At 33.6% G+C, this 13111-nt stretch overlaps 2 protein-coding genes across 2 annotated transcripts; both read left to right on the top strand.

Moving 5' to 3' along the window:
• The first annotated feature begins 2986 nt into the window (after nucleotides 1–2986).
• Nucleotides 2987–9217, top strand: LOC100251232 (F-box protein At5g06550-like). Its single transcript, XM_002269093.5, has 2 exons — nucleotides 2987–4383; nucleotides 8758–9217. Exons 1-2 carry the CDS (start codon nucleotides 3101–3103, stop codon nucleotides 8996–8998), a joined length of 1524 nt encoding a protein of 507 aa, XP_002269129.1. The 5' UTR covers nucleotides 2987–3100; the 3' UTR covers nucleotides 8999–9217.
• Nucleotides 9218–9323: 106 nt separating this feature from the next.
• LOC100261634 (pentatricopeptide repeat-containing protein At5g06540) lies at nucleotides 9324–12013 on the top strand. The gene has a single exon (XM_002267560.4). It carries the CDS (start codon nucleotides 9593–9595, stop codon nucleotides 11462–11464), a length of 1872 nt encoding a protein of 623 aa, XP_002267596.1. The 5' UTR covers nucleotides 9324–9592; the 3' UTR covers nucleotides 11465–12013.
• Nucleotides 12014–13111: the final 1098 nt, after the last annotated feature.

The raw sequence follows: 13111 nt of genomic DNA on the forward strand, positions 1-13111 counted from the left end.
GATGAAAACATAATATGTTGAAATACTACTTTTCATGTATCTTTTTGAAAAAAATATGGTTGCCAAAAGAAAAAAATTGGCAACATTTCTTTTAGCTAAGGTTTTTTTTTTTTTCCTATTATTTTTTTTCAATTTCAATTTTTAAAATTTGGGACAAGTGAAATCAAATTGATACTATTTCAAAGTAAAAAAAGAAAAGAAAAGAAAAAGTAAAAAAGAAATCAATGGATCAATTCCAAAACTCAACTTATTTAACTGTGTCAATCGAAGGATAGTAGGTTAACCTTGATCAGCCTAAAATATGATGTCAACTAAAATAAAGAACCCCGACCAGCAATTGAATGACAAACCAATTTGGTTGAATTTTTAAAATATTGATAAGAACTATTTTAATATTTTAAATATTAAAAACAACGAAAAAAGAATATACAAAAACATATTTGATAATAGCTTGTTAACAATTCTATGTGATAATAGGTTATTAAAGGCTTATTTAATCCCATTTTCTTAAACTTATTTTTAAAAATTGTTTTTAAGTTAAAGAACAAAAAATAGTTGTATTTTGTTCTATAAAAATAATGGTGTTTGACAATTTATTATTATTATTTTAAAAAAAAACTTGTTTGGATAGGTCATTTTAATTTTAATTTTTTTTGTTTTGATTTTTTGCTAACGTTGCAAATTCAATTTATATAATATAAATTTAATTTAATTCAAGTCTTATTAAAAATGAAATTGATTTGATAATTACAAATAAATTAAAAAATAAATAGTGTTTAGCAAAACATGAGTAATTATATTATATTAAAATCATAAATTATATTTTTTTATAAAAAAAAAATACTATTTTATTATATGTTAGAAACATAAGGATATTAACATCTTCATAAATTTTTTTTTATTTAAAATGAATAATGAATAAAGTTTAACATGTAAAATAAAAATGAATCAAGTTTTTTATTTTATGTACACCTTTACTAGTAACTTACAAACACAATATTTTAAAATATTTTGATTTAATCTGCAATTAAATTGATCAATTTCTTGATTTCAAAATTAATCTAAAAAAATTAAAAAATTCATTAAAGAATTTAAATTATTAATTATATCTTACTTAATTTATAATTTATTTACCTAAATTAAAAAAAATGGTTATTTATATAAGAGAAACAATAAAATCATGACTCATCAATATATCGATTTTGATCTATTATTTTTTTTAATGATTATATATATTTTTTGAATTCTAAATTATTTTTAAAAATTATCAAACTCATTAATAAATTCAATGCGAAGTGTTACTTGATTTTCATTTTTATAGTGAGAAAACTTGTAAAAATATAATCATGTGTAGAAAAATTAATAAAACCATTATGAACCAATTTGTATCCATAAATTTTTGGTACTAATGAATTTATTATTTGAGTTTCAAATTATTTTTAAAAATTATTAAACTTATTAATAAATCTAACATATGAAGTCTCGTTTAATTTGAAGCTTATTTGTTTAGTGAAAAAAATAGAAAATAATAATTCTATGTAAAAGAAAAATAACATAGTCATTTTAGACCAAATTTTGTCCATAAATTTATGGTATTGATTGGATCATTATTTGAATTTTAAGTTATTTTAAAAAATTATTAAACCATTAATCAATCTAACAAAATAAATTTTGTTTAATTTGAAGTTCATTTACCATATGAAAAATGAAAAAAATTTGGAAAATAATGATTCTATGTAAAAAAAAAAAAAAACAATAAAGTTGTTATAAACCATTTTTTATATATAATTTTTTTTTTGTATTTATTTGTTTACAATTTGAATTTTAAATTATTTAAAAAAATTATTAGACTTGTTAATGAATAAAAAACATTAAGTTTTGTTTAATTTAAAGTTCATTTGCCTGGTGAAAAAGAAAAATTAGAAATCGTTTCTAAACCAATTTTTATCCATAAATTTTTTGTATTAATTGATTCACTATATGAGTTTTATGTTATTTTTAAAAATTATTAGACTCGGGATAAAGGTCACACATACACACACACACACACACACACATATATATATATATATATATATATATATATATATATATATATATATATATATATATATATATACCTTTTTTAATATTAATTAAATAGTATTTTAATTTTAAGTTTCAAAATATTTTTGAAATAAATTTCATGTATTAAGATTAGTTTAATTTGAAATTTATTTGCTTAATGAAAAATTTTAGAAAAGTTAAAAGAAATTCGTAAAAACACATGCAATTTGAAGGAAGGTAACATTTGAAGATTTTCAATATCAGTATTACATCATGGAAAAAGAAAAGAAATAATATTATGTTTAATTTAATTTATTTTTTATGATATGTTTTATAATTTTTTTTATATTTTCATTTTATTTTTAAATATTAGTAAAAACAATTTCTACTTGTTCTCTTTTTTATTTTGCTTTGTTTTTAAAGAACCACACAAACAATGTCAAAAATTTTTAAAAACAATTTTTTTTTTCAAAAATAGAAAATTATTTTTAAATTACACAACCAAACAAATTTTAAAATTTAGGAAAATTTTATGTTTTATTGAATTAAATATACTTATCCACCCTGAGTTTTGAGATGAGTGAATATAATAAAGAAAAAAAATGATGAAAGATATTTGATGCAATTTCAAATGAATAGTAATTAAATGAATTTAATATGTAAAATATTGGTCAAAAAACAAGATTTATAATATATTTTTAGGATTAATTTCATTAACCTCCTTTCATTTCATGTTGTGACTAAATACATCTAAATTTGAAATTTTATCATGTAATTTTTTTATTTTGAGTGAAAAGGGAGGTGAATGAAAATAAAAAATGAAAAGATGATGAAATTTCAAACCTATGAATGCCAAATGTAAATAGTTGAAGGAGGCGAATGAAATTATCTCTATATTTGTATTATCTTTCATTTTTTTTAAAAGGGAAAGTTTGCAAAATGAAAAAAATAAAATAAAATAAAATCATTGCTTCCCCGGCATACAGGCCCTTAAATTGTGTGTGTGGTTCTCGGCCCCAACAGGGCCGGTGCTGCGCCGCAAAGCTTCGAAGCAATGCCTCTCTGCAGGGACTTGCTGTTTCAAACAAGGAAGAAGAGAAAGAAAAGCAAGAAATCCACTCTCACAAAACACAACTCGACTTCTTTGAAGCAACAATTATCACCCCAACATCAACAACAACCACAGGAAGAAGATACAGAAGAGGGGTTCAGCCTAAGGGCCTCTGCTCCATCACACAAATATGGGGTCCAGCCACTGGGCAATCTCTACTTCAGCCCATCCTCCTTTAACTCCAGGAACTCAGGCCTTGGTGCTCTCCAAATCCTCACAGATGAGCTTGTCCTTGAAATTCTGGGGTTTTTGGATGGTGCCCATTTGGGTGTTTTGGCTACTGTGAGCAAATCTTTCTATGTTTTCACCAACCATGAACCCCTTTGGAGGAACCTTGTTTTGGATAATCTAGTTGGTGGGTTTTTGTATAATGGGTCTTGGAAATCTACTTATGTAGCTGCTTTTTATCCTTCTTTTGCTTGTGCTGGTTCTTTGGTTTTGAATGTTAGGGACTTTTATTCTGATTATCTGTTCCAAAGCTGGCTCTGTGCTAATCTTGAAATGAAATCTGAATGGCTTGAAAGGGATAACATAACGCGAAGGAAGGGCATTTCGATTGAAGACTTTGTGTTGAATTTTGAGGAACCCAATAGGCCAGTGTTACTAGAAGGATGTTTGGATAATTGGGTTGCATTGGAAAAATGGAATAGAAATTATTTGATTGAAACATGTGGAGATGTTAAATTTTCGGTTGGACCAGTGGAGATGAAGCTTGAGGATTATTTTAGGTACTCGGATTTGGTAAGGGAAGAGAGGCCATTGTATCTTTTTGACCCGAAGTTTGGGGAGAAGGTTCCAAAATTGGGTTTGGAGTATGATGTTCCAGTGTACTTTAAAGAGGACTTGTTTAGTGTTTTGGGTAATGAAAGACCAGATTATAGGTGGATTATAATTGGACCTGCAGGTTCTGGTTCATCTTTCCATATTGATCCTAATTCTACTTCAGCTTGGAATGCAGTGATCAAGGGATCCAAGAAATGGGTATTGTTTCCCCCTGAAGTAGTTCCTCCTGGGGTGCATCCAAGCCCTGATGGTGCAGAAGTGGCATGTCCTGTTTCAATAGTTGAGTGGTTCATGAACTTCTATGGAGCAACAAAGAAATGGAAAAAGAAACCAATTGAGTGTGTTTGTAAGGCTGGGGAGGTGATATTTGTGCCTAATGGATGGTGGCATTTGGTGATCAACCTAGAAGATTCCATTGCCATTACCCAAAATTTTGTTAGTAGGTATGTTCTCTTCTATTTTTGGTTTCTTATTGGAATTTATTGATTGCTACTTTAGAGATTTCACTTGTATCATAGTTTTTATCCTTAGTGTAATCTAAAATATTGATACAAAGTCATGAATGGTTTCATCTTAATGTTGAAGTGTTATACTTTTGAATATGTTTAATAACTGAGCAGGATAGAAGGCTAATTATGATTTCTTTTAGCACCTTTTGCATATCTCCATAGAAATTTTTTGATTCAGTTCAATTTATCTTATTATATTTAAGTATTGTAGGTCGATAAACTAAGCTGTCTGTCTAGATGAATACAGAATATCCAAACTCAACCTGGTGTAGTTATGAATCAATCTTTTACGATTTGGTTTATCACAGTGCTGTGACAGCTATGGAATCTCTAGGTGATGGGAGGAGGTGTAAATGTTTTGTGAATGCTATAGGGCACCATTAGAGAGTTCTTTTGGAGTTGCATCAGAGTGTTTAGAGGCTGTTATAGAATCTAATCTTCCCCTATAATTGTACAGGAAAATATTCATCTTTCAGTTAAGTAATCTAAAATTAATGCAATAATGAACCCTTCAAGTAATGTGGACTAACACAGTCAGTAGCCACTGAAAATCATGGCTTAGCTTGGGCCGGGATTTGTTGAGCTGCCTGAGAAGCTAAGCGTGAAAATTGTGACTGTTGTTTTACTCTATGTTCCCCCAAGTTACTTTGTGTTCATAGGCTAATTCAGAGAGATCGATATACATTGGAAGTGTGCTTTTTGAGTCATAAAACCACTTGGAGGGAGTGTGAATAGGTAGTCCAAGCTTTTTTTAAAATTTCTAATTTTCATCCTAATCTTCTTTTCCTTCCAACTTATTTGAGATTAAATTAATCAAATCAGGATAATCAAGACTATCAATCCGCATAATGAAACAAGCGATATACATGGAAAACCACACTTGCAATAAAACTCTGCAAATGTAAAAGTTATGGGTCAGACTACAAGATAAAATCCACTAATTTTGCAAAGAAGGTATACAATTTTATCCGATCTAGATGCACCTACTCTTAAGAGTTTTATATGGGTCAGCACCTATACTTTTCTTTTAAGTCCTCAACACAACATTCCATGCACCTTGATGGATTACTTCAACCTTATGCTGAGGCTTGCAGATCAATGCAGCACCTTGCCTTTCCTTCGAAAAGACTTCCAAGATTCGTTTTTGAAACTTTTGAGAGTTTGAATATTAGGATAGAGGAATGAATATCTTCTCAATTATGTGCATCATATTTTTAGTCTAAAGACTAGGTTCTTATAAAGAAACCCTAGGAGACTTAGTTGGTGTAAACTTGGAAAGTGTTATTTTAACACCCCCTTACAAAAAAAAGGACAAATTTTTAACATTTAAAAACATAATTATTCACATACATGAAAAGTTTTTTTTTTAAAAAAAAACCTCAAAAGTTCAGACTGCCTGAAGGGAACATTTGGACTTTGGGAGGGCGCCCAAACGTTCCATATGGGAGTGTTCAATTGCTAGGAGGACATTTGAACATCCCATGGGGGGCATCCTAATGTCCTCTAGCAACTTCCCATTTGCAGCGTTTTCTCATGATTTTCAACTCCATTTTACAGTTCTATTTCTTTCTAAATTGCCATTGCTATGTCTTACATCGCCAAACACATACTTACCTCATGGAAATTGATACTTGAGTAATTTGAATTCAAACGAGACTGTTAAGACCCAAGGAAGCAAGTTGTGTCAGAATGGTGTATAATTGAAACAAAATTGCCAACCTAATATAAAGCACCAACACATGTGCTTAGGAAAAATGCTTTGATGGATGGTTACTTTCTGCTATTATTAGAACATATATTTATGCTAAATGCATCTTGACAAAACTAAGTGTGAAACTCTATTACTCGATTAATTGGCTCAACCTCTCATATTATGCGCTTACTTTTCATCTATGCATTTTTTTTAACACAATTAAATCATACAGATGAATCATTTTATGCATGGTTGGAGGGATTGTTTGACTAATAAACTTTCACACTGAGTTTCTCATGAGTAAAGATGATTAATAAATTTGTAATATATGTCCTAATAATGTGTAGCTTAGTAGTAGTGCCCTCTGGCCATGAACAGTGGTTACTGAGTTCAAGTTTTTCAGTCTTTGAGTGGTGCAAGGTAGAGGGGTAACTCTTTATTATCTGGGTTTGCTTCACCAGCAGTTGGGATTGACATCTTGTTAGGGGTGGATCCCTCATCATCAAATAAATATTTTCTGCATTAATCTGTGCTTTATTTTGTCTATGCGTGTGGAAGAATCAAAGCAAGAATGTAAGATAACATTGATGGCTTTCATGATTTTTACCCAGTGGTGTTTCTGTTAGTCCACATTACTAGTGATAGTCACATCATTTTCTGTTTCAGAAATCTGCTTTTTTGTGATTACAAACCTTCATTTTTCTAGTCAAAGATCTGTTCATTAGGATCTAATTTGAGAGAGTTCTATCAACACCTCTTTGTTAGCAAAAATCAAATATACTTCTAGTTTTGAATCAATATCAACTAAGGCAGAAATTAAGCAATGGATTGAACTCGATTGGATCATCCAATTCATGATATTTTCTGTATTCAATGAGTGCTTCTAGTTGTGATGAGTTCAAAATTTTTTCTACTAGGGCCATGAATGCCCAACTCATGCATATAGCCAAAAGCCTGAAGATAGTAAACATTCTCTAGATTATTTTTAGTTTCAAAACCACAGCTGAGGATATAGTGTGGTGCCTACATTATGTGACCACCAAGTGAAAACCAAGATGGCCTAGTTAGGTAGAGATATTTTAAATTTTTCTAACAGTGGAAACCTAGCTAGTTAATTAAATCTTTAGTAAGTTGTTTTTGTGTCATTATCGCAGCAGATGCTCCATTTTCTTCTTGTTGGTTGTGGCCTCTTATTTTCTTTATTCCTCTCCTCCACTTACTGCATCATGATAGAACTATAATAGGTAGTTTTTCATCTCTTGAATCTTTTTCTATTAGGAATTCAAAAAAATAAAAAAAAGTTGCACTTGGAAAGGAAGCTTTCTGACTCAAAAGGAATAATGTTTGAGGAATGGAATTCCACCTATAGAGCCCTTTTAAAGAAAAGAAAAATAAATTTGATAAATAACTAGGTCAGTGAGAGGGTTTCCAGAAAATGTGCTTCTTGGTAAAATCATGGCATAGATTACCTGAACTAGGGACAAGTTCTTAGTCTGCTAGTGAAGATGAAGGTTGTGAGCTATTCATGGTATTCTGATGCAGCTACAGTGGAAGAAAATTTTATGTCCTTGACCAAACTTTCCAAGAAAATTTGGAAAACTGGTTCCAATCATGATATTGTGGTTTACTTTAAAGAGGACTTGTTTACAGCTTTGGGTAATAAGGTGCCAGATGATAGGTTGTTTGTCTTTATCCCAACCTAAATTCAGCTTGAACTGCAATGCTTGAATGCCAGGGATTGGATTGTTTTTCCATGACATGATTCCTCCTGCTCCCAACCAAGTCCACGTAGTGCTGAGTTGGCACATGTGGTTATGTAGTCCATGAATGTCTTGATGGAATAAGAAAATGATGAACAGCTTTTAATGTTCCCATCAACCTGGATTATTGATACTTATGCCTTAATGCATCAGAGGCTGTTGGTGGTCAACCTCATTCCATATATTACCATAGTTATTCATCTATTTCCGGGATCATGCCTCCTAAAACTTTTTAGATGTGTTTTCAGCATTCAAAGACATGTAATTGCTTTATGTTACATTGCTCTTGTGGTCATACCTGTACTTGTGTCATAGGGTGCTTCCAGATGGAGACAACATATTGAAGGAACTTATCTCAGCTTCAAATCATATCTTACATTTTTATAACGTGATTCCTCAGCCATATTTTGCCCTTCAAGAATTTTATAGGATCTTTTAGGTTTATTTAGCAAGTTACAAAGAATTCATCAAAATGGATCTAATTTTTGCTGAATTATTGAGCTTTAGGGTTCTGGTCATGAGAAGTTAGAGAGTAGACCTTTCTCCTTTATCTTGGTTTGATCTATAGGATGAGTTAATTTTCTCTATAGTTAGAAATAATTTTGACATCATTGCATATTTAAAAGAGCATGTTATCCATGTAAACTCAGTATGTGGAGATATTTGATGAAGGAAAAGCTTGTAAAGTAAGAAGAGCATGTTGGTCTTCAGTTTAGTGCAATAAATTCTCGATCTTACACAATAATTATAAATTAAAAATAAATAAATAAAAGAAACTGCTAAAAATTTACAGATATCATCCAATGTTTTTAATTGACAAAAAATTTATTTATATATTTTGGATCTGTGTTGCAGGAGGAACTTGTTGAACGTATTGGATTTTCTCAAGAAACCAAATGCTAGCATGCTTGTATCTGGAACAAGGGACCGGGTGAATTTGTACGAAAAGTTTAGGAAGGCTATTGAGGCTACTTTCCCTGGAACTATTGATCAGTTGATGTCAAAGGCTGAGGAAAAGAAATCTCAACCGAAGAAGCTGACCTTTTGGGAATCTGTATCAGATTCCAATGTGGGTGCTTTCAAGTTTTCATTTTAAACTGAGTCCAACTAAGGGAAATAAGAGAAGAACTATAGTATTTAAATCTATCATTGTTATCAGGTAGAGGGCATTGTAACATTGGAGAGTTTCTACTCTTTCTCCCATTCCAAGTTGCAAACTGGGAAGGGTGATTGAGAAACAGTTTTGACATTGATAGTATCATTGTTGTAATTTGATCATTTTTTTTGACAATTTAAATGGCATTTTGTTCTAGCAGTCTTATCATATAGCTTCAACATTCCCAAGAAACAAGAAAAAGGAAATCATCAGAAATATGGAAAACATTACCAATAAATTTCTGCATTCCACCAGTGATACAGACCTTGAACTGTGATATACAGGATCCTGATACCCAGATTAACTTGACTAAACTGGAAAGCTGGAGTATGGAGAAAGGTCAGTTTCTATTTGTCGTGAATGGTTTTGCCGCATTTAGTTGTTCCAAGGCAATGCAGATCCTGGAAATTGTTCCTGAAACCCTTATTTCTCATGCCGGTTTCACTTGCCAGCTCTGGGGTTTTTGGGTTCCTAAGGTCTACTCTGAATATGGTCTGAGAAAAATATAGCTTTTTACCTTGTTGGTTGCAAACAATGAGTAGCAGCAGTATTGGAAGTTCTGTATTCAAGACACTGAGATTAAAGAACCCAAAGCTTTTCTCCTTAGAAACTTGCTCCGATCTCACTCACTTGAAAATCATCCATGCTTATATGATCAGAACACATATCATCTGCGATGTGTTCGCAGCCAGCCGCCTGATTGCCTTCTGCGTAGACCCCAGTTCTGGAACAAGCTTAATTGACTATGCATCACGAATCTTCTCACAGATTCAAAACCCCAATCTCTTCATCTTCAATGCCATGATCCGGGGTCATTCAGGGAGCAAAAACCCAGATCAGGCCTTCCATTTTTATGTCCAGTCGCAACGCCAAGGCCTCCTTCCTGATAACCTGACCTTCCCATTTTTGGTCAAGTCATGTACCAAATTGCACTGCATATCCATGGGTTCTCAAGCCCACGGTCATATCATCAAACATGGGTTTGAAAAAGATGTTTATGTTCAAAATTCTCTTGTTCATATGTATGCTACATTTGGGGATACAGAAGCAGCTACCCTCATCTTTCAGAGAATGTACTATGTGGATGTTGTCTCTTGGACTTCCATGATCAGGGGCTTCAACAAATGTGGAGATGTGGAATCTGCCCGCAAGTTATTTGATCAAATGCCGGAGAAGAACTTAGTTACATGGAGTACAATGATCAGTGGCTATGCCCAGAATAACCATTTTGATAAAGCTGTGGAATTGTTTAAAGTTCTTCAGTCACAAGGAGTGCGAGCAAATGAGACGGTCATGGTGAGTGTGATATCTTCATGTGCTCATTTAGGTGCTCTTGAACTGGGGGAAAGAGCACATGATTATGTAGTCAAGAATGGCATGACTCTGAATCTGATCCTGGGAACAGCTCTTGTAGACATGTATGCCAGGTGTGGGAGCATCGATAAGGCTGTTTGGGTTTTTGAAGATCTGCCAGAAAGAGACACTTTAAGTTGGACTGCTCTGATAGCTGGACTAGCTATGCATGGTTACTCTGAGAGATCGCTCAAGTACTTTGCAACGATGGTGGAAGCAGGGCTAACCCCAAGGGACATCACCTTTACTGCAGTATTATCAGCTTGCAGCCATGGTGGCCTGGTTGAAAGAGGCTTCCAGATTTTTGAGAGCATGAAAAGAGACCACAGGGTTGAACCTAGGTTGGAGCACTATGGATGTATGGTGGATCTTCTAGGCCGAGCAGGGAAGTTGGAGGAAGCTGAGAGGTTTGTCCTCAAAATGCCTGTGAAGCCTAATGCCCCTGTTTGGGGGGCATTGCTTGGGGCCTGTAGGATTCATAAAAATGCAGAAATTGGGGAAAGGGTGGGGAAGATATTGATCCAGTTGCTGCCACAACACAGCGGGTATTATGTTCTTCTGTCAAACATTTATGCAAATGCAAAGGAGTGGGAGAAAGTGACAGAGATGAGGCAAATGATGAAAGCCAAAGGATTGAAGAAACCGCCGGGTCACAGCCTGATTGAGTTGGATGGGAGAGTCCACAAGTTCACGATTGGAGATAGCTCACACCCTGAAATGGACAAGATTGAGAGAATGTGGGAAGAGATTCTGATGAGGATAAGGGCAGCAGGGTACAGGGGAAATACTGCAGATGCATTGTTCGACATAGATGAGGAGGAGAAGGAGAGTGCTCTTCACAGGCATAGTGAGAAGCTAGCCATTGCGTTTGGGATGATGAGGAGTGAAGCAGGAACACCAATTCGGATAGTGAAGAACTTGAGAGTATGTGAGGACTGCCACACAGCTACCAAGCTGATTTCAAAAGTTTTTGGGAGAGAGTTGATTGTGAGAGACCGAAACAGATTCCACCATTTCAGACAAGGTTTGTGTTCTTGCATGGATTACTGGTAGAAGTTTGAATCCATGCTATTCAGTAGCCACATCTTCCAAGCTCAATCCAAACTCTATTCAGTATCTCTCTCTCAACCACCAGCCCCATTCTTCTCCCATGCCTTATAATGAGGGGAAGCAGGCAATTGATCAGCAACATATAGTTGAAACTTGAAACAACAGCTCATTGTTGGATCTCCACTTGATAGATCATAACAGATGTTATACAGGAGAAAGACAAGCTGATGATAAGAACCATTGCCATATTTCAAGCCTTTTAAAAAGGCAGAATGCATGAAAGAAGTCACAACAGCATCTGGAATTCCAAATGCATATGTGCTTTCTTGTATGCCTTCACCTGTTGCTCCTTGGGTATCGGATTTCTGGCCAACAGTCTCAACTGCAGCATTTAGGGCAATTGAAGTCGGCTCGTTGCAAAACTGCACACACACACAATGTAATTTTATTCTTATTAGCCAGCAGCTGGTAATGCTATATATAGCCATAAAATATGCCAACACATGTATCTAATGACATGGTTCTCAGTAATATAAATAACTGAAAGCTAAAGCTCGTGGTTATGTCTTTGTTCTTCTACCATTACTGCAGCTTTTTGTGGTGAGATCAGGGTTGTTAGAGAAAATAATCAGGCACAGTGACAAGATTTGACATGCCTAGCTTCAAAGCTCCTCCCTTCAGAACCCATGGTTGCAGATATACTGAATATTATCCATGGTGGAATGTACGCATCCTTGATTTCAATGCTATAGGAGAGACCAACAGAAACACTTCCATTTGCTTCGTCTTCCATGTTGGATCCCTTAAGAGGAAAAGCAACACGATCAGCTCTCTTCAACTCCCTGCACCTCACCTGCAAAACAAGGTCACTACTGAAATTCCAAGCATCCACCCCAATGGAATTGGCAAGGAAAAATAAGCAACTAAAATTAACCATACTAAATATTTATCTTTGTACAAATATTAAAATCTATAAAGAACAATTTTGCTCCAATTTCAAAGGATGACAACTCTCCTTCCAAGTTAATCCTACAAAAGAAAAGCAATGTACTCTGAGTAGGTTATAGTAAATAGTACATGACAAGGGCACTGATACGTGCATTGTCCCTCTTTGTGTCAGATGCAGATACAAGCATAGGGAGAATTCAGTGACCCTACTTGATGAAACTTTGAGAACACAAAGCAGCAGCAAGGAAGTACTTGCCTTCAGATGGTTCAAAGTTTTGAACTACCCCACCCATATGCACAGAAATAGTTTGGACATATTTTCAATATGGTGAATACAGCAGAGGAACATCCACACTAGTCAAGGAGGTCAAGAAAGATCTGAAAACAACCATAAGAAATGAAGAACCACTGACAAGATAAAAGAGAACAGATATAGACAAAGTACCTAACTAGAGATACTTAGTTCTTCAAACATTAGCTATTAACATGGTTCAAAGTCGCGGTGTCAGTCACTGATTGGGAGGGTCCCGAGGTGTATCAGTCTCGATATATCGGTTTGGTATCGGATGATACGTAAAATAAGCTAATAATTAGAAAATTCAAAATATTATTAAAAGTATTATGTAAATCATTGAAAAAATATATACAATTAAATAAGCTCAAAAAATTAATAGAATAAAATTGTCTCACATTTGACATTAT

This window comes from Vitis vinifera, chromosome 8, assembly GCF_030704535.1.
Source record: "Vitis vinifera cultivar Pinot Noir 40024 chromosome 8, ASM3070453v1".
NCBI lineage: Eukaryota > Viridiplantae > Streptophyta > Magnoliopsida > Vitales > Vitaceae > Vitis > Vitis vinifera.